This window comes from Triturus cristatus, chromosome 3_2 (assembly GCF_964204655.1).
Source record: "Triturus cristatus chromosome 3_2, aTriCri1.1, whole genome shotgun sequence".
NCBI classification, from domain to species: domain Eukaryota; kingdom Metazoa; phylum Chordata; class Amphibia; order Caudata; family Salamandridae; genus Triturus; species Triturus cristatus.
This window is the reverse complement of record NC_140584.1, coordinates 1,056,160,464-1,056,187,915: the sequence shown is the minus strand read 5'-3', so window position 1 is coordinate 1,056,187,915 and position 27,452 is coordinate 1,056,160,464. Positions and strand designations below refer to the sequence as shown.

General features: G+C 44.7%; 1 protein-coding gene across 1 annotated transcript in view; it reads right to left on the bottom strand.

Moving 5' to 3' along the window:
* The window catches only part of PHKG1 (phosphorylase kinase catalytic subunit gamma 1), a 276,125-nt gene that overhangs the window by 34,942 nt on the left and 213,731 nt on the right, over window positions 1-27,452 (bottom strand). The window contains exons 6-7 of the mRNA XM_085649768.1: window positions 11,483-11,646; window positions 4,900-4,990 (exon numbers count right to left, since the gene is read on the bottom strand). Coding sequence (XP_085505894.1) covers window positions 4,900-4,990; window positions 11,483-11,646 — 255 coding nt within the window. The remainder of the gene's footprint in view (window positions 1-4,899; window positions 4,991-11,482; window positions 11,647-27,452) is intronic.

Genomic DNA, 27,452 nt, shown 5'->3' with positions numbered 1-27,452 from the left:
TCTCCTGGCTGGGGCCAATCAGTCTGAACTAGCCCGTTTACAACGGGTTCAGAATGCTGCGGCAAGGGCGATTGTGGGCCTGCCCAGATTCTGCTCGGTGACAGGTGTCCTCCGCTCCCTACACTGGCTTCTGGTTAGGAAGCGCATCCTCTTTAAGGTATTGTGTCTTGCTTTTAAAATCTTGCGAGGTACAGGCCCGGAGATCTTGTCGAGTTGTCTATCGTTCTATGTTCCTACCCGCAGCCTTCGCTCTCAGGGTCTGGCCCTTGCGGTGGTTCCCAGATTCAGGCTTAGCCGCATGGGAGGCCGCTCGTTCAGGGTTATGGCTGCGTCAGCATGGAACTCCCTGCCTGTCGAGATTCGCATGTTGGAGGACCTTTTGACCTTTCGGAAGGCTATAAAAACCTTCCTGTTTTAGCTCTCTTTTAGTGTCTGTTTTTAGCCTGTGGTATGTTACGTGCTACCTTGTCTTTGCGCCAGGACGCTCCTTGGCTGGAGTATCTGTGCGCACAATAAATAACCGTAACATAACATAACATAACATAACATAACATTAGCTTCCTAACGCTACTGATCTCCCCACATAACTGAACTTGAAAAGCACTTACATTGGATGGTTTGAGAGGAGGCTGTTCAGACATTTTTGCATACTCAGTTACACACATTATATTTGCATGTTGCTCCACTATCTAGGACGAAAGGTACTTTTTGAGAACCTACTAACAAATCAACTGAGGTTCTCTTTTTGATATCTTCCTTCTTGCATCATATTTAACATTTCACTATGTTCAAATTCTTCTTCAGAATCTTCTTCTTTATCAACTCCTTCCATTTCTCTTATATATTTCACATTTTAATTTTTCTTTTTTGCATTAACTGCTTATTTCCATTTTCTTTCTTAATCCAGCTCCCCTTTTTGTCTTTCTTGAACTTGCACATACTTGCAAAGTGGTTGTATCTCCCACATTCTTTACATTGTTTTCCCATGGCTGGGAAGAACTTTTAATGAGGAAATTGAAATCCGCATCTGTAACATAATCTCTTTTCTTTATAACAGGTCTCCATTTTTTTTTCATTGGTCACTTTTTGTGACATTTGTCTTACTCGCTCTAAGGTTTTCATCCTTCATTCTTTCATATTCATAGCATGTTTTTCTGCTCGTAATTCTGTTCTTGCCATACGCAAAATATCTTGTAGATCATATATCTTCTCTAAGAGTTTTTTCCTGAATTTCTTTGAATTGCAACCTTGTATTATTCTTAAGCTTATTGCTTCCTCATTGTTGAATTTATCAAATTCACAAAATGTTACTAATTTCTTTAGCCTAGTAACAAAATCATCCAATGTTTCATCTTCTTTTTGACATGCCATATTAAAATTATACCTTTCTAATTCTAAGTTTCTGTGGGATCAAATTTATTATATAAACATTTTAGAAGCCCCTGATAAATGTTTCGCTCTTGTTGCTGCAATGTAATAATTAAATTCTCTACTTCATCTCCTACAAGATTGATGAAGAGATTTTTCGCTTGTTCATCAGTATGATTTTTACACATTGCAATTAAAAAATGTTCAAACCTTCTTATCCATTTTTCCCACCTTTGAGCGACATTCTGTTGTTCTGAGAGGTCAGAGGGCAGTGGTCTTCTAAAAACAGTACTTGATATCTTTCCTGTATCATTTTCCTCATCATACATGTCAGAATTCATATTTATTGTTACTTCTCTATCTGTTGTGATGACTATTATTTTATTCAAGAAATGTGTTCAATTATATTTCTTTCTTGTGATATTTGTTTATTGTATTCCAAATGAAATACACAAAATAATGGCAAAGCTGTGTGCATCAGCGTTCAATATTGTTTTTCCTTGTGATATTTATTTATTGTACTCTAGATGAAACACACACAAAATGGTGGTTAAAGCTTTGTGTATCAGCGTTTAAATGACACATTTACAGCTTTTTATCAAAAATAACCTTATGTTTACACTTTGTTGCAGGGACAAAGCTGTGCGCATCAGCATATTATGCAAATAATAGACTAATAACAGATACGCAGCTGTTCAAAGCTTCCAAATGGGACAATTGAAACGATCGCAATCGTTAATGCTTGACCTCAAAATGGCCGACATGGCCAAAATGGCCGACATGCCGACATGCGCGACGCGCACATTCAATACAATTTCAGATGTGAAGACGAAAAAGAAAACAAACGGAAGTTGTGAATACGGGAACGATTGCTCAAACCCTTCCGATCACACTCGCTTAGTTTCCAAAAGCACAGCGCATGAACTAGAGTAACATTTTTATGTCAGTTACTCCCTGCGTCATTGTTGTCTTCATGAGGGCATATTAAAAGCCAGAGTTAGAGTGGCACTTCAGAGCGCAGCCACTCTTACCGGTTTACCGTCAGCGGCACCTCAACTTCAACAACATCAGCTGCAGATACTGCTTTCTTCTTAAAACTTCCGGCAACGCCGCTGGGATCAACTTCACCTCATTTAAACCTCAGGCAGCGTTCCTGGAATCCACTTCAGACAGCATTAGCATTGGCACAGGTTCCTCCAACTCGTCGCCAATATAATGACTTGATTCAAACACCAGGCAAGTTCTTTATTGTTTTATTAAGACATGCTTATATTAGCTTCCTAATGCTACTGGTCTCCCCACATAACTGAACTTGTATCTCTCAAAAAACTTCAAACATTCGAACCCGGAACACCTCCTTCACATCATTCCTAATCTACATCACAATACATGTGTATGCATGCATATCACATTACTACAATTGGTTTGTTGGCCGGGATACTTAGGTATGCAGCCACAGCCAAAACTCACAATTAAATATCTGGGCTTCTGGCTGGTGTAAATTTCACCTTTGAGACCCAAATTTGTAAATTGGCTTCCTCATGTTTTGGTATCATGAGGATGCTTAGAAAGATTTTAGACCTCCTGCCACCGTCCACTCGCACGATTGGGGTGCAGGTCCTGATTCTTTCCTACTCAGATTATGGAAACTCCCTCTACGTTGAATGTCCGCTCTACGTGTTGAAAAGAATCCAGGTAATCCAGAATTAAACCCCAAAGCTATTATTTAACATACTAATGTATAAATCTATATCCGGGTCTTTGGCTGCCTTGCACTAGCTTCCAGTTAACGTTGAATTAAATTTAAATCATTATGCATTGCCCACAGAGTTTATCATAAAAAAGGCTCACAAATTTTCTTTCCCATGAATCCTCCTTATGTGTCCAGGAGATCATTCTCCCTAAAGTTAGCCAAAATACCTACAGTGCGTAAAGTAAGGCGTTGAGATAGATCTTTCTATTTCCCAGAGGCAAAACTGTGGAATGAGCTGCCCGCTAGCTTGAAGATGACGGGGGAAAAATGTCTGTTTACGAAACTATTAAAAACTTGGCTGTTTGGTGATTAAAACGTAATAGTGCTCTGGTGGATTATAGCACTAGGGGGCCCCGGAAGGTAGCCATGCGATATACAAGCACGTTTTAATTGAACTGAATTGAAAAGTGGCACCCCTGGTACACAGACCTCAGATCACATCTGTAGTGAAGAGTGGATGAAAGAAAAACTGTCCTGCTGTTCCCTGGATTCAGCAAAGGGAGGCTGCACCAAGACTGGACTACACCTGCTGCTCCTTGGGCTAGCAAAGAGTGGACTGTGCCTGTGGTGCCCTGTGCTCAAGGAAAAGGCATCCCCGAATCTCAGACAGAAAAACTGAATCCAAGAGTATGTTGACTGACTTCCTTTTACAGCTGCAGGGCCACAAAAGCTGAAGAAGCCTGCCTTGGTGAGTTGGTCGTCAAGATTGCCTGACTGCCACTGACCATCGAAGTGCAGCCTGGGAAACCGAGTCACAATCCTCAAAAGTTGCACCCAAGTGTGATGGACCCAGAGAGTCGTCAGAGTGCAGTTTTGTCTTTCAAGTTGGGAGTCATAACCAGTTAAAACAAATCAGTGGTTTCTCTGTAATCCGAGACCAGTGGCAACTAGTTCATGGCTGGACTTCAGGACTTCAACTGGACTTCAAGGGGTATCAACCCATGTGATCGAAGACTCCCACACAAGACCGTGGACTGAGGAGTAGCCCCATGAAGACCCTCGTCACCGGATCAGCATCATCGGCATCCTTCAGCATCTTGTATCCCTTGCATCAGGACCACTCCATTGAAATCTATGGTGGTTCACCCATAGAACCTGGAACTGGACTGGAGACTGCTTTGACTCCTAGGTAACTGCAGAAGTAAGCCTCATGGGCCGCTGTGACTTGCTACCTGTGGCAGGTGATTGCCCAAATTGGGCTGGAGGGGTAGTTTAGAGTTTTCAATAGTTTCCCAAGTATCCACTAACTGTGGTAGTTGCCAATGCTTTTTTTGATATTTGAATGAAAGACAGTGATTTATTATTTGCTTAATAATTTATATCTCTGATGGATTTTGTTGATTTTGGTGTCTAAAAATTAATCGAAATTAGACATATATTTATAAATTGTTGTCAGTTTTACTTTGTGTCGTTTTTTTTCCTTCTTTTTTAACTGTTTGGTACTTCTCAATGCTTCACACTTGTTCCTTTGACAAAGCCTAACTAAGCTAAGCTGCAGCTATCCAGAGCAGCTCTAAGGTTTTGCAAATGAGCCTGACTGGACACAAGACAGTTTAGCGAGTTTATGTCACGTTGAGATTGCACAATCACACCATTTAATAAACCACTTGCCTGACATGAGCCAATATAAAAAGTGACGAGGAGGATGCAGGAGAACACATTGGTAAGACATTGCACTGATCCTGTAAACCAAACCCCTTGCATTCTAAACCGGTCATAATTTGGTATTATCACTATTAATTCACTTGATTTTCTACTGAGTGGCAGACTCTACTTACATGTCAATCTCTTTTCCGTACCCGGGGTGGTACTCGTCCATTGAGCACTGTATGATCTCAGGAGCTAAATACCCTGGAGTACCACAGAGTTCTGCAAGAAGAAAGAGTTTAATTTTTGATGAGTAGGGGTCTGTAAGATGTTGTTTTTAAACTAGATAAGCAGAGATCCTCTCTCGCAGCAGTAAAATATGGAAATTGCATTAATATTAGATAGCAAAATTAGTAAAGGGTGAAAACGCTTGAGGATAGTGAAGAACTTGGCTGGGGACTGGGCCACTTTTACATTTGGCGCCATAGCTATCCTGTAACACAGACAATGTTATACATCACCCCAACCAAAAACACACACTCACAGATAGAGCTTTAAACATAATACTCAAAAACCCACACAGACAGCAACACAGACAGAGATCACACGCCCATCCCTTGTCCACCAAAGTCTCTTAATCCTTATCCTTAGAAACATATCTTGTAGTGTGTGTTGTGATGTCTGATGGCATGGGATCACTGACAGACGGACACTTCCACAGTGTCCTTAAAAGTCAATGAAATGTTGGGTTTTTTCAGTGGCAGATCCCCGAGAGTCTATTAAATGAAGACTTAGACAACAATTACCGGAGAATGTGTCAGACTGTAGCAATGGTGAAGGGCAAAGCCCGGTCTGCATTGGGACACCAGGGCGTTTTTAAGCATGTCACTTTCATGAAATTGAAATTATGGTAAACGAATAAAGAGGAAAAATTGAAAAACAAACCGAGGAGACAATTTTTCCTATGAATGAGTGGTTGACCCCCTCTGAATAGCTAATGGTTTAATACGTCCTCGTGTATAACATGCTTTGCACCAGGAGGCATAGATGATAAACTCATTTTTTGCTCCACCAATTAGTAGCAAGGACAAGAAGTGTTATCCAGGTAACCAAAATTGCAGCAATGGCGGGAAATTTTACACTAGCATCTTCCTACCAGTTTTGCAGTTAACTTTTCACAAATGATTAGTGAAAAATTACCTGGCGAAGCGCAATACTGAGAGGCAATCACGATCTGTATTAAGGTGTTTTAACGTTTAACCACTTATATCATTTCTTTACGCTATGAAGCACCTCCTTGAGATTATTGTCAACAGATTGTACAGTTATCCAATAAATAACTAAATTGGGGACGGAAGGGAGAGAAAGACATTGGAAGGAACAGAAAGGCGACAGCCGGAAGTTGTTATACGGCAAAACTGACACCCAACGGGAAACGGACCTACCTGTTCTTCACTCCACGTCACCATCGCCAAGAGTCAAGGGGGCACTTGTGACCGGAAACTGCAGTCCTTACCTGATTCTTATCCCACGCCGCCACCACCAAGAGTCAAAGGGGAAAACAGCGAGTGCAAACCACAGCGTCGCCGCCCCCGATGTTTCCTGTTACTGTGTGCAAGTGAGACTTTACTATAGTGTGGACCCTGGTTGAGGACTTGATAGTGTGTTTACTTAAGCTCCGTATTTTCGCATCTTGTTATTAGGCTATTCCTATCTTGCTGCTGGGAGAAAGTTGTCTATTGTCTTCTTTTTATTGCAAGGCATTTTTACCTTGTATTGATCATGTCTAAGGCCAAACATGACAAGTTTATATCTGGGGCAGGCTCAATTGATAATTATTTGGTTAAAATAGTAAATAAAATTAACAATGATCGGAGAGCCTCTCTCGGCAGAGGGAGCCCATCTGCCTCTCCTCAAACTACCCTTAATTCTTTGGTGGAAACCCCAGGAGATGATACACTTGGCCTGGACAATCGGGTGGTTACTACGGTTGAAGCACAGGTCCACTCTGAATCTCAAGAGGAACAACTAGACATATCTATTGTTGATACAGAGGAGGCCCCGCCTACCCCCAGACCAGTGAGAGCCTGCAGGATACATCAAAGTAAACGTGGGGGTAAACATAGTAAAAAAAGAGCGGAAGCTTCCCATCCAGTGCATAATAGCTGTGCTGCCGGAATTGCCCCTCGGGAAGGCAATAGTCCAGCTAGTATTAATTTATCCCCGGAGCAATTTGCCTTATTGGTATGCACTTTAGAAGCCAAACTTGAGGCCAAGATAGCTGAGTTTACCCAACCCCTAGTGCTCCAATTAGATATAGTTACCTCGGAAGTCAAGAGGTTAGGAGATTTGGTAGCAACACATCTGGCCTTGGCCGAAAGAGTTAAGACAGTTGTAAAGGGCTCTGCTGGTGTTGAGCAGGGAACCATTCACAATATCCTACAGCAACCCACCCAGCTAACAACTGCACCCAAAATTGTTCCCACTGACCCCACACCATTAACCGGTCCAACAAAACAATCCTCTTCAGGACCAGAGGGTTCATCAAGTTTTAGACAGGGAAGGAAAAATGGTTTCATTGATCTTCCCCCTGATTGTGCACCATACGTGGTTGTTTTAACAAATGTCCCCCCTCCTGATAGCCACTTTGCACAGTCCCATGAGGAATCGCATGAGTCACTAAAAAACAAAACAGTGTCATGGCTTAATAGAAGATGTGGCTTCCCGATTAATTTTTCAGATCAAATCTTATCAACCAGAAGGACCAACTGGATTGGCCCATCCTGAAAGATTTGTAGTGGGGATTGCATAATAGTAAATTTTAAATACCCCCAAAATGTTGCCACAGTTCTGCTACGGGCAGCTTCACTGGTCTATGACGCAAAGAGTGTTTGTGCGCACCCCCTGGGTTATTTTTACACGCATTTAATTAAAGCTCGTGTGAGACTTAGACCATTCACTTTCAATGAGCCCCGGACCCCTGTAGGGTCCCAAATCTTTAATGCTGACAATCACTGTAGGATTGGATCCAACATCATCACTCATAACAGATTTGAGGTACTCTCGGGTCTAGAGGTCTGTGACTGACGCGAGGATTCTGAGGGCCAGGGTAGGGATAGTTCGGCCGAATTGGGATCTATGGAACCTGTACAAGTAACAACGAGTAATGAAAACCCTATACCCAATTCAGCTAGCATCGCCAATGGTATGGGGGGAAAAGGTAAAGTTATTAAGCTGGAATATTGCGGGCTTGCGGTCAAAAAGGGACAATAACGACTGGCTAAATTTTGTAAAACAGTATGATATTGTTGCCTTCCAAGAGACATGGGATAAGGAGTGTGACTTCTGGATTGACGGTTATACTTCCTACTTTGTTCCAGCTCTGAGCTCGACAGCAGGGAGAGACCGAGGAGGTCTTATATTTCTGGTTTCAGTAAATATTACAGGTAGAGTCAAAATGATCGATTGTACTTCCCATAATTGTCTTATTTTGGAAGCAAGTTTGGCAAATAATACTAAGCTGATACTTGTCAATTGCTATAATTCACAGCAAGGGGAGCTTCCAAATGAGCATCTCCACTTGTTGTCGACTTTTTTAGAAACTTATAAGGTAAAGCAAACCACTTTTTGTCACTATATTTTGATGGGAGATTTTAATGTGCACTTATGTAACCTAAACTGCCAATACAAAGATAATGATGGCCCTGATTTCACATCCCCTCAACATTTTGAACATAGTTCCAAGGGGGAAGCATTGGAGATTCTCTTGTCTAATAATGATCTGTTTGAGCCAGGGTTCTTCGATAAGAGTAACCGTGTTCCCACGTACATTGCCAGGGATTGTGAATCTATAATAGACTATATATTTCTATCCCCAGGACTTTTAAGATATGTGATCTTTTATAATGCTATACGCTCTCTTTTTAGTGACCACAACCCGGTGGTAATTGTATTGTTTAATGGTTTTTCCCTCCTGGATAAAACAGTCATGCCAACTGCTATAGTCGATGTAAAAGCTAAAGACTAGGGGAGGAGATTAAATTGGAGTAAGGTCACTCCTGAAGATTTTCTTCATTCTATTATAACAAAGGTCGGCCCGGATCTAAATATATGCATAGACCCGCTTAATTATGGAGGGGATGTAATTGCGTCATATGAAGCCATTTGTTCTCAAGTGGCCAATGATCTCACAATCAATAGCCGAGTTGTTAAAAACAAACCCGCATTTGGCTGGTTCGACCACAATTGCACTAAAGCCCATAATTTACTTAAAAAGGCTCTTAATGATAGTCAAAGGAATAAATGGCTAGTTACTCAGCGGAGGAAAGACTACTCAAGAGCAGTTCAGGCCCGGAAAAAGGAAATCAAACAAGATGCGTGGGCAGCTTTAATGGATAACGCTATCTTGAAAGATAGTTCCAAGTTTTGGGCTATTGTCAATACTCCCCTGTTTTCTGGCACCCAGAACTCTGTATTAGAACATAATATCTCAGAGGAGGACTGGTTATGCCATTTTGAAAAAATTTATGGGAGCAATATAGAGCTGGAAACCTTTGAGGCACCAATCTCTAATCCTCCCACGATACCTGTTAGTTTTAACATAGCGGAGGTTGAGAAAGCAATTGAGGGAACTGCAGGGCGCAAGGCGCCAGGCCCTGACGGGGTGCCCTCTGATATGATTAAGGCTTACCCCAAGTATTGGGCTAAAATACTGATGAATGTTTTTAACACCACGGCCGTTACAGCCTTCCCGAAGTCATGGTCCCGCTCAATTATAATCCCCGTGTTTAAGAAGGGACAAAGGGGAGATCCCAGATGCGACAGGCCAATATCTTTGCTGGATTCTTCAATTAAAATTCTAGGGAAGGTTATTTTAGCTAGGACAACGAACTGGGCGATGGAAAAAGGTATATTAACCGACGCCCAGTATGGCTTTAGATCTGGGAGAGGCACAGAGGACCAATGTCTTAATTTACATTTAATTGTATCTAAATACACGAAAGCTGTAGGGGGCTCGATATTTCTAGGATTCATGGACTTGTCCATGGCCTTTGATCTGGTCAACAGGTCAAGGCTGTGGTCTATGCTCTTGGAACTGGGACTTGATCAGCCCCTTGTGTATTTTCTGGCAGACCTACATAAAGACCTGAGAGCTTCAATAAGGATGACGCAGGAGGGGAAATGTACCGCTAGCTTTAAGTCTGGAAGAGGGGTGCGCCAAGGCTGTATTCTTGCTCCTATGTTATTTACCCTGTATATAAACTCTTTGGAAGATAACCTACTAACAGCTACACTTGATATTCCGCGTATGGGAGGAACATCCATTCCTGTACTCCTCTACGCGGATGATGCAGTTTTATTGGCTCGGACTCCTCTTGGTTTACAAAGATTACTAGATTCCTTTGGGGATTTTATGAAATCATTGGATCTTGTGGTCAATAACGGTAAATCGCACATCATGTCGTTAGGTAAGGGAAAAAAACATGTTAAAACCTTTTACTGTGGCGGGGAAGTAATTACCAGAGTGAAAGTGTTTACCTACCTGGGAGTTGTTTTTGATGATAAAGGAACCTGGGTTCCGCAACTCTCCTCAAAGGTAAATGCCGTCAGAAACTCCTCAGCTGCAATATCAGGTTTTGCAAAAAGACTGGGAGGAAAGCCTTGTGAGGCTACCTTAGCTTTATATAAAGCCAAAACTATCTCAGTAGCTAGATATGGGGCTGCAATATGGGGGTATATTAAATCTGATCCCATACAAAGAGAAGAAAACAAATTTTTACGTGCTCTTCTCGGCCTCGCACAATCTACTGCGACCCATTCGGTCCACCTTGAGTTGGGGATAGGTTATATTTCTGACATAATAAACATCGCCCTAATCATACTATGGATTAGAATTTGGTTAAATCTGAATCTCACGTTAAATCATAAAATCCTGAAGGACTGTATTAAACTAGATAATACGAAGGAAATCCAGTGGCTGTCCTACATTAAAATGTCAACCAAGAAAATGGGGCGCCCTGAGATTTTCTCCAATCCTGAAGGCTTATGTAAAGATGATATAAAGTGGGTCAAAATGAATTATATCAAGATCAGCGAAGCTGAGCGAGAAGTTCAAGAGCTAAGTAAACCTACAGTTAGGGCTCACTTCTTGCTTATTCTGTCCATAGCCATACAACCTTATCTGTCTACTGTCACGAATTTTTTTCATAGATGGCTATTGACAAAATTTCGTTTTAACCAGATTCACTTAGTATTAAGTGATTCTCAGGAATGGTCTAGGCCGGAAGACATGGCTCCTTGTAAATGTGATGATTTCTCCCCCTAAGATACCATGCATTTTATGTTTTTTTACCCTCTATATTATGAAGCAAGAAAAAGGTTTATTTTCCCAATACTGAAAGAGAAAGCTTTTATACAGATTAAACCTGCATTACTGTTTTTACAATTAATGGAAACCCCTGTAATTATGTTTGGTGTTGCCAGTTTTCTCGTTGCATCTCTTAGGAGTAGGAGGAACAGACAGGCAGCCCTATTGGAGGAATCAAATTAGTCCTCATAAATTTTTCGACAATGATTAACTGTTTTTAACAATGATAATGCTTTTTATGCTTTTAACTGTTTTTATAATGTATAGCATACTTTTATGATTTTAAATAATCGAATAAGGTGGTTTTGACTTGACTTGACTTGAACTAAATTGGTAAAATATGAGCGAAGCAGTAAATATACCACGAGGAATAAAATCCTGTAGAGACCTGGGGTAATACCTCTTACCTCTGAGTTTCTCCCCTTCGCAGATCTGAGAGGAAAAGCCAAAGTCGGTCAGCTTTATGTTCATGTCGTCATCGAGAAGGATGTTCTCTGGTTTGAGGTCTCTGTGGACAATGTTTAGGGAATGGAGGTAGGACACCACTTCCAGCAGAGCGCGCATGATTTTCCTGAAGGAGTTAAGGGAAACAGAGTTGTTCTGGTAAGAAAACACTTTACGGGTTTAATTTAAAGTAACATAAGTGCAGAGGCGAAAAGTGTTCATTAGGAGCCTGGCGCTGGTGCTACTGAAGGATGGAACTGATCCCTCCCACCCTTGTACCTCTTTCTTTAATACTCTACACTTTCCATGTCTTATGTCACTATTGAAAGTCCCTTTTCCTCACTGGTTTATCCCCTTGTGGATATTATCCTTTCTCTTCCTTCTTCTTTCTCTCTTCACAAAGTGCAGCCATAGGACTAATCAGGGGTCATAAAAGGACATTTCATGCATATCTCCTAAAAGACCATCATTGGCGCTCTGTTAGGGCAGACTCTATGCATCGGATGCAATCCATCACCGACACCACTCTCGGCTACCTCTGCAAACATCTCCCTCTATGCGCCCAACAACTACCCAATATCAGAAAATAATTTTTAAATTCAACAAGCCAAATGTCCACAAATATGTCGTCCAATATGTCATCACAATTCAGTCCCAGGGTGCCTGGAAGAATGCCCCCACCACACTGATGTTCAATCAACACTCATCTCCCAAAGCAAAGCCCACCCAAAACCTTCCTCTAAGCCCCTGTTGAGCAACTCTGGATCAACTCTCAGAAAGCAACCCCTGTATCTACCCATCTAGACATAACACAACATCTGTGTGCACTGTAAATCATTAAAGGCTCATAGACCTCTTTAAACACTGTCACTTGAGCATGCACCCCAGGTTTACAATGAAGGCAGGCGCCTTTGCGTAGACAGAAACTCCCAGTGGGATTCACCATGATGGAAGTGAGACCGTGATCGCATGGATTTTTCACCTAATTTTGACACCTTTTACAATAGAAACGGAAATAAATAACAACCATTGGCGAGAAATTTTAATATATCCTCCAGAGCCATAGTTCTTCCTGAGGAATGGGATGAGTGTAGCTTTTATACTTTCCCACTCCCAAAATGTAATAAAATTGTGCTCCTGTTATATTCTAGATGGGGATGTGTATGTTTAGCAGAAGCCAATATGAAATGCTGACCGAGTTCAACAGTGGAGCTGGGTGGCTCATAATGTGAGGTCAGTTGGTGGACAGACTTAGGGCCTAATTCTGAGTTTGGCAGGGTGGGAGCGTGGTAGCACGCCACCGCTCCCCTTCCACACCACCAAAGCTCAGCACCAGCCAGCCGACACATTACTAGTTTTCTCATTGTCTGGTGGGCAGACGTTTGGTGCTTCCATGGCGGTGCCAATGAAAACACCAAAGCCTGTTCCTACACGGCACAAACTCTGCAGTCCATGCCGTTTAGGAAAGGGGGTGCAACATGTGTCCCTCTGCATGCATTCCCATGGCCTAAGGCACCAGGGGGCCTGTAGGATCTCCTTAGTTCCCTCACCCCCCTGGGCCCACCGCCATTAAAAGGCTGGCATTGAGGAAACTTGCACTATATGCTTGCGGTGGTCCGACTGCCAAAGTCAGAAAAGGGCAGTCAGACCGCTGGTGCGGCAATAGTCGCCGCGCCACTGCAAGTTTGGCAGTACTATGGACCACCAAACTGGTAATCCCCCCTAAGTCAGGATGGTATACAGAATCTGGAAGGAGGCTGGCTGGTGGGCTTCCGCTGATGAAAAAAACTATTTTAGGAATACTCATCTCCATCTGCTGCTAAAATACCGCAGACAGATTATCTGTTTTGGAGCAATCCACTTGGATCCAACTGTTCTGCATTTCCCACTTTCTCACTACGTATATTGGGGTGGTGTGCTCTAAAGAAGATAGCTCAAAAAAGTGAGTTTATTTTAAAAGGCTGTAAGGCTATTGAACAAGAAATTCAGTCTGAGCTTTCCCGTTTGTATGAACTGCTGAAGAAGCAATAAGTCTCTTTATTGCATTCATTTGTTTTCTGGGAAAAGTGCTCTATAGTAAGTAGGTTTCCTCCTGCACTGTAGTTGGATCATCCAGCTACAGTGCATTTGATTTAGATACAACAACACAGTACATACAAGTAATGCTTTCTGTCCATGCCCATTGCTGAAAACATATTTGTCAATGAAATCAAACAGTGAGTGGATTGACTACACAGTAATGCAGAGGCTCGTAAGAAAAAGAAAAAAGATCTCAGAATATCCCGAAATGAGGGGTTTGTGTCCATTAACCACATTTTTCTATTTCACTGGCATATTAGGATATCAAGTATTAGGTTTTTGATTTCATAACTCAGTGCATTTTGATGTTTCTAGGTCTTGGTAATCAATAGCTCAATACACTCTACAATATACATTCTACTTTGGTGATGAAGCAATGACCATTTCCAAGGAAAATGTGGCTTTCCTGCATGTGTCCTGGCAGATAAATGCTGCAGGTCTCCTGTGTCTGTGAGTGACATCTCCTATTGAGGGATGGAACTAGTGGGGCTGAAGCAGTGACTCCTGCCACTCACATCAGCTCGGTGAGGGGACAGGGAAGATAGATTTTGGAACCTTGGTCAACTGATTCGGTTCGGAGACCTCTGATAGGAATCTATGATCTTCTTCTTGGGGTAGCTACCAATGTGAGCTTGTGCTGAGGGGATGATTGTTCTATGGCGCCTAGGAAAAGTAGGGAATGCACCGAAAGCCCAAGCCAGTTTACGAGTGGGGCCAGTAACAGAAGTTCGGCCCCACTGTGAAAGGTCTATAGAAACACTGCACATCTGTCATGTTTTCTATGAAGATCTAGGCTGCTTAAAGCAATTTCACAGATAAAACCTTGGGTAGGGAAACGTGGGGGAAAATGCGAAATTTCATACTCCCCTTTTTAATTTCTCATTATTCATGCCCAGGTTCCACCAGTAATAGCCTTTCTTTTTCCACCTCTGAGGTATGCGGAACCCCCATTACCATTATCAGAACTGCCAGAGGTGTGGAATTACCACCCACCATACCGGAGCACTCATAATGACACCCTATATTGGTCAAGAGCTGTATCATCATGGGTAGAGCCCTCACCCTAATATATGCATTTTAAAAGCAGTAGTTGGGTCCCCTAGGGACTCAGGGTTGGTTGCCACAGTCTCTCTCTCAAGTTTCTGCAGCCCTCTATCTATATATTTTCTCCATAACCTTTCTTCCACTGCCCTCTGATGTTTTGGATGGAGAGAATGAGTTGCTCGGGATGAACACAACAAAGCGCATTAATAATACACTGAAGACTGATGGCGCTGTAGTGGCCAGCTCCAAAGAAGAGGTACATATTGAAAATCATGGGCCTTATGTACAAAGACTTCTTGCTATAGCAAACCATGTGATTTCCAAAATCACATAGGCTTTGACTGCAAAAGGACTCTTCTAAATTTACATAAGCCATTTTTATGTGGTGGGAAATTCTTTCAGACTTACAAAAGGACTTTTGTGATCCTTCCAACTCGCATCTAGGAGTGGACAAGAAAGAGACACCTGTCCCCCTCCTACTTACAATTCTGAAAGAAATGAATCAATGTTTTATGGCCACAATTGCAGTTGAAAACTATTGATGAGTCACGGACCCCCAAGTTGGGGTGGTAATAGATTCACAAAGAGGGTGTGGTCTTCTTAGAATACCTTCCCCTATTGGGAATCGTGTTGAAAGCTTTAGGGGGACGACTCCCTGTCCTTCTGAAGTTTTTCAAAACAGAGAGACATTTAAAAAAAATATTTTATAAATATTTTTAAACTTAAGGAACATGGGCTGCTTTAAAAAAAAGATTTCCACTTTGGAATACAGTAATAGGGGTGGTGATCTGCTGTCTCTTGCAGGTCATCATCCCGATGATTGCAACCAATCACAGAGGATTGCAGATTGTGACCTGCCCAATGAATGAGAAACATCTTTTATTATTATAATCAAATGTACTAACTTTTACCATGAAAACTGTGGTACTGGTTACTAATCCTTGCTCTGGTATAAAACCAAAGCATGTGAGGCAAATCACTGAGACCCCCTGCACCACAAACTGTAATTATGGTAAAAAAAAATGGGTAACAAAAACATACTAAAAAGCACACACACAGTGTTTGAGGTTAGAGCTCAAAACCAGCAGGCGATACCGTTTCTATGGTAGTTACTAAAATCACCAATAACATTATTGCCAGCATCACTCAAGCTGTTTCTACACAACACACAAAGACCTCAATGATTGGCTAGATCTGATGGAAGATAAGAATCTTGTTATTTTTATACCTTTCAGAGCACCATAATATCCCAAATCCTCTTTTTCGGTCTGTGTTTACAGGTAAATCCTAGGTTCACACCCCTACCCCAATACCAGGGAATAAGAAAGGTTATAGAAGACTATATGGCGAATTGTTAAGAGTTATGATTAGGGCTTCCAGTTTTATGTTACGTATATTTTAACAGGTATTTACCCATATTTAGACTATTTTCGTCTTATCTATATTTACCCATATTGATTTTGTATTCTGTGAAAAAATGAAGTTGAAACCACTTTATATCAACATTTATTTCAGCTGATAAATGCACTGTTAGAAATGGGGTTGCTAGTTGGCAGATGTATGCACTCTGTACAAGCAGGAACCACAATTCTAGTCAGGCTACGTCAGTTACACAATAAAAGATAACCTGTGCTCTAATAGCTTGGCACAGAGCAGTAATGCGTATCTAAAGAGGCAATGTGTAAAGTATTTTTGAAACACGTACACACACACTGTAACACAATGAATATACCACAAAAAGACTCCACACCAGATAGAAAAATAGACAAGAATTTCATAAATAAATCAAGACCAAAACGACAAAAATTCAGTAAGTACAAGCAGAGTTATGAATTTTTACAGAATTAAGAGTTCCAGAGCTTAGACGCAAGAAGGCCCAATGGAGGTTATCTGGTCATGCTGGACCAGGGCAAAGTCAACAGTTTGGCTGAAACGCAATGGACTGCGGGCCAGGGACAGGAGCCACGCAAGCACAGTGAACAGAGTACCTTGATCTTGGTTGCAACAGCAAGATGCGAAGTGCAGATGTACGATGCCTCAATGTCGAGCCTGCAGAAGAGATGATGCTTCGATCTTCTCCACGCAGCAGTGACGATGCATCAGTTCCATAGACGAAGCATCAAGCCCAGATGCATTGGTTCCGAAGTGCGATGTGCCGGGTTTCTCTGTGCAGCCGAGGGGATGCGTCATTCTCTCCACACTGCTGCAGCAGCGATGCACGGTTCCAATGCGTGAGGGCTCTCAAGGCAATGTGTGACTGGGTCGTTGCGGTGGTTCTGGTACATGCAGACTGGGGATGCATCAATTTCTATGGTGCAAGTATCAAGGTCCACCTCTAGTGAACCAGACACAGGAGCAGGTGTAGAGATGTTGATAGCTCTGAGTCTCAAGCAACAGGAGGCAAGCCAACAAGCCCTTGGACATCACTTCAATTGCAAGGCAGAGTCTAGCTCTCCCTCAGCAGGGTAGGAGAACAGCAGAGAGCAGCAGGCAGCAGGGCAGCACAGCCGAAAAGCAGGAAGTGGGGGGGACTTCAAAGAAGGGTCTTTGAAGTGCACAGAATCCCTTTCTTCCCAGATCTGGCTACTAGACTAGCTGTGGCAGATAAGCAGCCCTTTGTGTGGGGACAGGACATTGCCTCTTCAGGTGTATTTGTCAGCTCCTTCCTCCCTTCCAGCCCTGGAAAAGCCATCAGAATGCAGAGGGGTACTCAGACACACCTCACCTACCTGTGTTTGTGGCTGTCTAGAGGGAATGCACAAAGTGAAGCTGTGACCCACCCCAGACGTGTATTGGAGACAGGCTGCAGGCACGCAGAATTGTAAGAGCAGAGAAATGTCCACTTTCTAAAAGTAAAAACAACAGTTGATGGACAGAATGCGAACAATGTCATACATTCACCCCAGTACAGAGTTCTGGGCCTAAATCCATCGTTTTTTTGCTCACCATGCCATTCCAGTTTGAACCCAGCCATATGCAAATCAGTCTTGACCCTGTGCCTCATGGGAACAGTCCAGCCCGAACTGTCAAGCCAGGTCCTAGTTGGACTTGAAACAAGTATCTTAGGACTGTTTTCGGGGTTTCACCCCTCTTCAGCCAGGATAGCTTGATTTCAGTGGCATGGAGAGCACTGGACCCACGTCTGGGCATACCCGTCCCACTCGGGTGACAAATTCAAAAAGAACAATTGATTGACAGAATGCAGAACAATGTCATACATTCACCCCAGTACAGAGATCTGGGTCTAAATGCCCAGACTTGGGTCCCTTGCTCACTTTGCCACTGGATTCACGCTAGCCTGGCTGATGACGGCTGATTAGCCAGAAACCGGTCCCAGGATGCCTGGTTCTGGTCCAGAGAAGACATGGCTTGGCAGTTCGGGCTGGACTGTTCCCATGAGGCACAGGGTCAGACTGTTTTGCATATGGCCATGTCTAAACTGGGGTGGCGGAGTAAGCTAAAGAATGATGATGGATTGAACCCAGATAAGTTGACTGGGGGTGAGTGTTTGCAATGTTCAACACTCCGTCCATCATCCCCTTTGGTTTTGCACTTTCTAAAAGTGGCATTTCTAAAATAGTAATGGTAAATCCAACTTTACCAGTCAGGAGGATTTATCATTACCAATCCAAAGATATAAACCATGACACAGAAAATGTTTTCTAATCAGGAATTACAGCCTAAAAGTGTATTAAGGAATTCCTAATGTTAACCTGTGGGAGCAGTAGGCTTCACAGTAGTGAAAAATGAATGTAGGAGTTTTTCACTACTAAGAAATGCAAACTTAGAAGTGCATGCCCTACCTTTTACCTACACAGCACCAGGCACTATTGACTACCTAGGGCCTACCTTAGGGGTAACTTATGTGTAATAAAAGGGGAGTTTAGGACTTGACATAGGGTTTTAAATGCCAAGTCGACTGCACACACAGGTTCTACAGTGGCAGGCCTGAGACATGTTTAAAGGACTACTTGTGTGGGTGGCGAAATCAGTGCTGCAGGCCCACTAGCATTTATTTATAGTCCCTGTGAGAAGACCAACATAAGGATGACAGGTCTAAAAAACACTTGGTTGTTGGGTTTTATATTATAAACAGTCGTATAGTATACAAAATACTCATTATACAGTAACACTGTTGTGGAAACACGTTTATATCTGCAACTTTTTAAATATATCTCATACCTTTATTAACTTATCATTTTGTCAGTATGCGCTGGTGTTGGTCTGACAGGCTTGGTTCAAAGTGTGGAAAGTCATAAATAACTTTAGTGTATATTTCCATTTTTCAAAATAAATACAGATAGGGCTACACATTATTTTCCATCTGTAGTTATATGTAAAAATCAATAAAAACGCAAAACTGGGAACCTAATTTAGGATGCAATTCTTCTGTGGAATTTTCCCATTTTATCTGAATTATTGGTCGTTTTCATTAACTGTTCCTCTGTCTAACATGTTTTCCTTTTCTCAAACCTGCCCACGGTCTGAGTTTCCCAAAACGTCTCCTAAACTATACTGCTTAATCCACTTCCTCGCTTTCCTTTTTTAGGTTGATCTTTAATAATAATTTACTTCATCCATGACACTTAACTTTGTATGCCTATTAAAGTAATCTATATCATCAACAAAACCCCCTTCACTAAAACATTTATCAGCGTGCATGACTTTATAAACTGCTGCAATAGAGGAATATCTTCCACAAAGTTATCCTCTCTAATATCCAACCAGCTTTCCTATTTGCGGGCACTAAAGAAAGCAAAGGAAGGCTGTGTTAATTTTCTCGTTATGTCTTCTATTGTGAACAGTTTTTAGGTTTTATCTCCGGCAAATTATTCCCCATCTTTTAATGAATTGTTATGTTTCATATAGGTACCCTAATATAGGCCCGGGTAAAATCATACCCCTTCACCTGCATTACCTCCCCTACATTACACTGTAATGAGCCTTTTTAGGATTGAACCTTTTACCTAGTTCTAGTCCTGGGTGCAGAAAGAGGGTTTCTCCTAAACAATAGAGTCATATATCTCCATCAATAGACTCACACAATAGGAATGAATATTCATGAGAGTTCCTAGAAACCCGGCTGGGGCTACACCACCTTCCTCCCTATATCTACGTACACGGTTCATCCCATATATCATCCTCCAATCCATCAATGGCTAATACAAGCAACAAGGGACAACGGAGTCCTAGATACTTTCTGTATAATTATAGCACCTCTTGCTAGTGTTAGATAGAGGGAATCGATACTTCCAGGCCGACAACCTGACCAGAGATGCTGAGGTTCCTACATGCAGACGCTCCAGCTGACAGTGGTCTGAACATCCCTTGCGGGGTGTCCAACTCGAGACCAAGAAGGGCTTCGACATTCTCACACTTCAGGTAACGGGGTTCGACTAAATCCTAGAGGGATTCCTGGCTTCAAACCTACTTACATGCTAGGTACATTTAGGTACATCTAGATAGGCATCGTAGGAGTATGCATGCTTTTATCATGCATTTTATATTCATGTATTTATTCATGCTTATTGCAAGATGGTAGAACTATACTATCATTTTATATTCATGGTACTGCTAATCATATATCTCTGCTACTGTCTAATATTTGTTGCAGCTCATATATTTTACGCAAGAATAACAACTGTTCAATAAACCCTTATTGAAACGCCCAGACTGTTTATTCTGTGTATTTCTGAGATAAACTAAATGAGCACGAGTGACTGAGCGAAAAGTAGTACATTGTTTCCACGATCTTGAGGGATCAGGGTTGTCATGTTCTAAGGTTGCCAGAAACTAATCTCTCCCCGATAAGAGGAGTCACTAGTGGCACTGTGAGCTAGCTTAAATACAAACAGGCTAACATTTTTCGGTGGGGGTGTACGGAACCAGTCTGCCACCAATCCCACAGTTCATGTTATCCAAATGCGCAGGTCCTGAATGGGTACTATCGGAACTACACGACAGTATCTGTCAGAATTTTGCTCCCTAATTGACAATTAGATTGAGTTTATTTGACCTCCCTTTCCTATTCTACCTGATCTCCTTAACATCCTTGAACCATTCTTGTTTCCACTTCAAATTCTCTAACTTCAGATTCCCAGCACTGTTAACTTTTTGCACTTTAACACCTGCTTCAGATTCTAAAATTCAGTATTTTCCGTCATGCGCCAACCGACAGCTCTACCAGCAGCTACTCTTCATAGCTTCACATATCATCACTACTCCTTTATGTTTCTCTTTGGTTAAAAGAATCTGTGGTATTAAACATCGTTACGTCTATGCTTAAGAATGATGCTATTATACCCCCTCTAGAAAAGTCATGTGATTCTCTACTGTAGTAACCTTTTGTCCACTTTCACTCTTACCATACTCCTAAAATATTGAAATATAAAGTTCACCTATAAACCTCTCATGTTCTACAAATTAAGAATCTTGTTCCTTCAGTGCAATCTGCATTCCTTCCAGAACATAAAACTGCAGCACCATGCACTAATGTGGAATCCATCTTGTACCTTGGAGCTATTGGACTTCTTGCATATATTTCATAATATTGATCATCTCTTGCTTATTTTTGTTTTTATTTGTTGCTTTTTCACAAAAGATAGGGGGAGATTGGTGAATTTTGTTTATAATGTGTTTGAGGTAACAGTGTAATGGCTCCCTTTTCTCAGTCATGTCAGATGTTCTTGCGGGGCCCAGTCCAAAATTTACAACCTTTCCCTCTTCTCCCTATCCCACATAACTAACATTACACTAATTCAGTCAATCCTGCGATCCTCTCTGAATCCCTTTATAATTTACAGTCAGTATTTTTACTCACTCATTCTAGTAGTCATTTACCTTGCTTAACGCTCTTCATAGCATGCCCTTGAACAAATACCCTATAATTGTTCATATGATCCTCTCTACCACCTACACCTTGGTAATTCAATCTCAGACTCCCGGTCTCCCATTTTTCCCTTCCTAGCCGTATTCCCTACTCTCCTAGTAGTTGAAATTAATATTTTTCATTGGAATTTTACCAAAATAGACCATTTGGGAAAAAATTTTAAGTGCAAGATATATTTCCTGTAATTATGCGTAGTTTAACTTAATTTTGCAATAATTTTGTGTATTTACGCTACACAAAATTATGCAAGTACTCCCACCCCTACTAGAAAGTGACACCCTTTCCCAAGCGGTCTCCCAACTGTCCTTGCTGTACACATTTAACTGCCACTCTTACCATTTCCCTCAACCTAGTTTTCACTCCCTGAGAAACAACTCCCAGTGGAGGCTCCTTCGCTATGGCAGATGAGCGTTGCCCCACTGCTTTCAAGCAGTGCTAGAAGCAAAAACATAAAATGATTATAACTTTCAGTTATTATCATTTTATGCGTCCTTTGCAAGCAGGAGGGTGAGCGAGGCAGCTTTGCTCTTGGAACAGGGCAGGGGATGAGTGGTTTTGCCCACTCCTAAGTGTCTCGGGCCCCCCAAAACAGTCATGTGCACTTCCCCACTTCTCCATGCAGGCTGCATTACAGCCTGCATGGAAAACAGGCCCACCCCTCCAGCCCCTGGCAGAGCAATCACAATGCTGCATTGCAGCGCTGTGTTTGGCTTAGGGAAGGGAGCCTGACTGCCTGCTTCCTGTTCCTGAAGTCGGAGACAGGAGAACAGGAGCAGAGGACCCGGCTGCGGCAAGGTAAGTGATTCTTTATTTTTTAAATTTTTTTATTTTACTCACTCCCTCCATCGCAACCCTCCACCCCCGCGACCTTCCCCCCCGCACTCCACCACGCCCGCGAGCCATGCCGGCTGTAACTGACAACTCCTGGGGTTCCACTCTCACTAGCAGCAACCATGACCTTCGGCCTAACATAACAAATCATTCACTGGATAACAATGATGATGATTTTAAAGATCTCATCAAAAGTTATGGTCACTCAAATGTAGTCAACATACCACCCACAACCATATCCAGGATATCTCCTCTCAGCTGCAATTTCTTTATTTGGGCATTGCCTCCCTGTTTGTTTTGTTGCCCCAGGCCCTATATTAAATGTTTACTTTACTTTTGATTCCATGTTTTTCAGCCATAGTACACGGCATCGCCGGGGCAATGCGGCTGCCTGCGGCCCACGCAGGGGGCCACCCTAAGTGGGTGGCCCCTTTAGTGCCATTTGGGCACCAATCCACCCCCTCTGATGACAGGAGTCAGGGAGGAGTCCCCCTTTACCTGTGGCGCGCTAGGCGCATCACTTCCTGCGCGACAAGGACTGGGGAGGGTATATATGCCCCCAGCCATACTGGCATCCTCTGTTGCGCCAGGCACGCCGTTGTCGGTGGGAGATTGCGGGTTGCATCTCCTGGGTACGGGGGTCGGAGTCTTGGTCCGGAGTCGCTCCATCAATTGGCGGTGAGTTGGCCTGTGCCCCCCCCCCTCAGGGTCTCACCCCTGAGAGGCCGTTGTCCTCGTGTCTCTTCACAGACATTACCCCCGACCCATCACTTTTCAGCTGCTGCTCTAGGTCAGCGGAGATCGGGCGCGAATGTGCAGCACTGTGGTTCAGGGCCGGGGTAGGGGTATCGGGGGTTTGGTCATCATCAATCTGGGCTCCATGACTTCCTCTCACCCTCAATCCGGGCTCCCCAAAGCGGGGGAGGCAGCCTGCCGTGCTCCCGGTTTGGCACTGCTGGCAGACCGGGCGGCTGCTAAGTTCGAAGTGGCTCTCCTGGTTACCTTACATTGCTGGGTCCTCTGGGAGGGACCGCATGCACCCCCCCTCCTGCCGTCGAGCGCCCAGACTCACCAGAGAGACCCTTGGAGGCCATATGTGTGGACCTGTGCTGGGCAGTGTAGGGCCCCTCCCGGCAGGAGCGTAACACAGGCCCCGCAGTGCAGGGGGGGCACCAAGCTGCAGGGGGCCCCTCCACCCAGTACTCGGGCCTTAGAGCTCCGGAACAAACCTGGAATGGGGGCCTCTCTGTGTACCTTGCAGGGGGGCCCCCTCAGCTTTCGTTACGCAAGTGCCTCCCAGACATGCTTGTACCAGACCTGGATGCAGCTCCGCCTGTAGTGTCGGGCTTCTGGGTGCCTGCCAATGAGGAGCCGCATCTCGGGAGATGATGCATTCGTGCGCCAGTTAGGTAAATGCAGATTCTGGGCACAAGCGCAGGGATTCTGGTTCTCAGGCGAAGCCGACGTTATTGGAACTCGGGGTTGGCACTGTGGTGTGCCTGACCAGATAGCTGCTCATGTCCGGGGCTCCAAAGAGTTCCTCAGAGGGGGCCACGGTCTTGACCCAAATTTTACTGCAGGCCTGGTTAGGAATGAAAGGGGAGACTGCCCGGGGATACCAGGCGCAGTTGGTTTCTCTCACCATGGAGCCGCAGGAGAGCAGTGCTTGTTATGTTTGCCTCATATGGCACGGCGAGTTGTGCATGACGCCTTTCTACCCAGCGCGGCCTCTCCGAGACACCCATTGACACCCCAACTCCCCCCACAGGCGGTAGGGAATGGCGTGGTGGCCGGGTCGGGTGCCGGAAGCACCACGGTGGATAATCCAACCCCACCGCCTCCGTGTAGCAATAAGGGGAGAACCGCAGGCGGCGGCAAGGTGCCCTCCCCCCTCAATGCGGTTCGTCCGGCAGCTGTTTTGGAGGTCCAGAAGAGCAACATAAGGGGTGCAGTAAGGGAGGCTGTGGGGGGCAACCGCCCGCCCCCGGACGCAAATAGCGCCACGTGTCGGGTGAAAGCAGACTGCGCAGTTCTACGGCAACCTATGAGCCACCTTGTGTCTCATCATGTCCCTGGCGGCCGGGTGGAATAGTATGGATACCACGGAGGGCAAGGTTTCAGTGCATAGCCCTAGACACTTTAGGAGGGGCACAATGAATTGTGCTCTAGTCCAACTCTGCAACACCAAAGGGGATGATGGATGGAGCTTTTGAGCAAATCAAACACTCACCCCCAGTCAACTGATCTGGGTTTAATCCATCATCATTCTTTAGCTCACTCCACCACCCCAGTTCAGACATGGCCATATGCAAATCAGTCTGACCCTGTGCCTCATGGGAACAGTCCAGCCCGAACTGCCATGCCATGTCTTCCCTGGATCGGAAACAAGCATCCTGGGACCAGTTTCGGGTTCATAACCCTCATCAGCCAGGCTATCTTGAATCCAGTGGCAAAGTGAGCAAGGTACCCACGTCTGGGCATACCCTGCCAACTTAGGGCGAACAAAGCGATACCAAAGGAGATGATGGACAGAGCATTTGAGCAAATCAAACACTCACCCCCAGTCAACTGATCTGGGTTTAATCCATCATCATTCTTTAGCTCACTCCACCAACCCAGTTCAGACATGGCCATATGCAAATCAGTCTGACCCTGTGCCTCATGGGAACAGTCCAGCCCGAACTGCCAAGGCTTGTCTTCCCTGGACCAGAAACAAGCATCCTGGGACCGGTCTCGGGTTCATAACTCTCATCAGCCAGGCTATCTTGAATCCAGTGGCAAAGTGAGCAAGGGACCCACGTCTGGGCATACCCTGCCAACTTAGGGCGAACAAAGCGATAACAAAGGAGATGATGGATGGAGCGTTTGAGCAAATCAAACACTCACCCCCAGTCAACTGATCTGGGTTTAATACATCATCATTCTTTAGCTCACACCACCACTCCAGTTCAGACATGGCCATATGAAAATCAGTCTGACCCTGTGCCTCATGGGAACAGCCCAGCCCAAACTGCCAAGCCATGTCTTCCATGGACCGGAAACAAGCATCCTGGGACCGGTTTCAGGTTCATAACCCTCATCAGCCAGGTTATCTTTAATCCAGTGTCAAAGTGAGCAAGGGACCCCGGACCTGGCCTGGCAGATCGGGCTGGACTGTTCCCACAGGGCACAGAGTCAGAACTGATTTGCATATGGCTGGATCCAAACTGGAATGGCATGGTGAGCAAAAAAATTATGGCTTTAGGCCCAGATCTCTGTACTGGGGTGAATGTATGACATTGTTCTGCATTCTGTCCATCAATAGTTCTTTTTGCATTTGTCACCCCAAGTGGGACGGGTATGCTCAGACCTGAGTCCCGTGCTCTCCATGCAAGGGTAATCAAGCTATCCTGGCTGAAGAGGGGTGAAACCCCGAAACCGGTCCTAGGATGCTTGTTTCCAGTCCAGGGAGGACCTGGCCTGGCAGATCGGGCTGGACTGTTCCCACAGGGCACAGGGTCAAGACTGATTTGCATATGGCTGGGTCCAAACTGGAATGACATGGTGAGCAAGAAAACGATGGATTTAGGCCCAGATCGCTGTACTGGGGTGATTGTATGACGTTGATCTGCATTCTGTCCAGCAATAGCTCTTTTTGCATTTGTCACCCCGAGTGGGACAGGTATGCTCAGACGTGAGTCCCGTGCTCTCCGTGCCACTGGAATCAAGCTATCCTGGCTGACGAGGGGTGAAACCCCAAAACCGGTCCTAGGATACTTGTTTCCAATCCAGCAAGGACCTGGCCTGGCAGTTCGGGCTGGACTGTTCCCACAGGGCACAGGGCACAGGGTCAAGACAGCTTCGGAAGGACCACGACCCACCACCACCAGCAACAGGTTGCACGCAGGAGCTGGAACAAGATCACAGCCGACCAGCTCACGACCTCCCTGAACATGAACCCTCCCACCAGCACAACGAACCCTAGCCAGGCGGCCACCAACCTCACGAAGTGGATCAGCGACTGCGCAGACGAGCTCGCCCCCCTGAGGACCCCGCCTAGCAGACCCGGAAGCAAGAAAGCCCCATGGTTCACCGACGAACTCAAGAGCTCCAAGAAGAACTGCTGAGCCCTCGAGAGAACCTGGCGCAGAGACCCAACACCGGACAACATGACTGCCCTCAAGCTCGCCACCCGAAAACACCACCAACTGATCCACGCCACCAAGAAAACTGCATTCAAGGAACGACTGGACAACAACGCACACAACAGCAAGGAACTCTTCAACATCGTTAAAGAGCTCTCCAACCCCAACGCCGGAAACAACGACATCACCCCTTCGCAAGACCTCTGCAACTCCCTCGCCTCCTACTTCCACAACAAGATCGCGGACATACACAACAGCTTCAGCACTCAACCGACAAACGCCACGACCGAACCCCCACCACCACCCTCCGCGCCTGGACTCCGATCAGCACCGAAGACACCGTCCGCACGATGAACTCCATCCACTCCGGATCTTCGACCGACCCCTGCCCTCACCACGTCTTCAACAAAGCCGACGCTGTCATCGCACCCCACCTGCGGGACATCATCAACACCTCCTTCGACACCCCATCTCGCTGCTCCCGTTTCCTGCAAAAGTCATCGAGAAGACCGTCAACAAGCAGCTGGCCGCCTTCCTCGAGACGAACGGATCCCTCGACCCCTCGCAGTCTGGCTTCCGGGCCAACCACAGCACCGAGACCGCCCTGATCGCAGCCACCGATGACATCCGAGCGCTGCTCGACAACGGAGAAACAGCGGCCCTCATCCTCCTCGACCTCTCCGCGGCCTTCGACACTGTCTGTCAGCGTACCCTAGTACAACGCCTCAGCAACGTCGGAGTCCAGGAGAAGGCACTGGAGTGGATCATCTCCTTCCTCGCCGGAAGGACACAGAGAGTCCGTCTCCCTCCGTTCAGATCTGAAGCCACTGAAGTCATCTGCGGCGTCCCTCAAGGCTCCTCGCTCAGTCCAACCCTCTTCAACGTCTACATGAGCCCCCTCGCAGACATCGCATGCCAGCACAACCTCAACATCATCTCATACGCCGACGACACCAAGCTGATCCT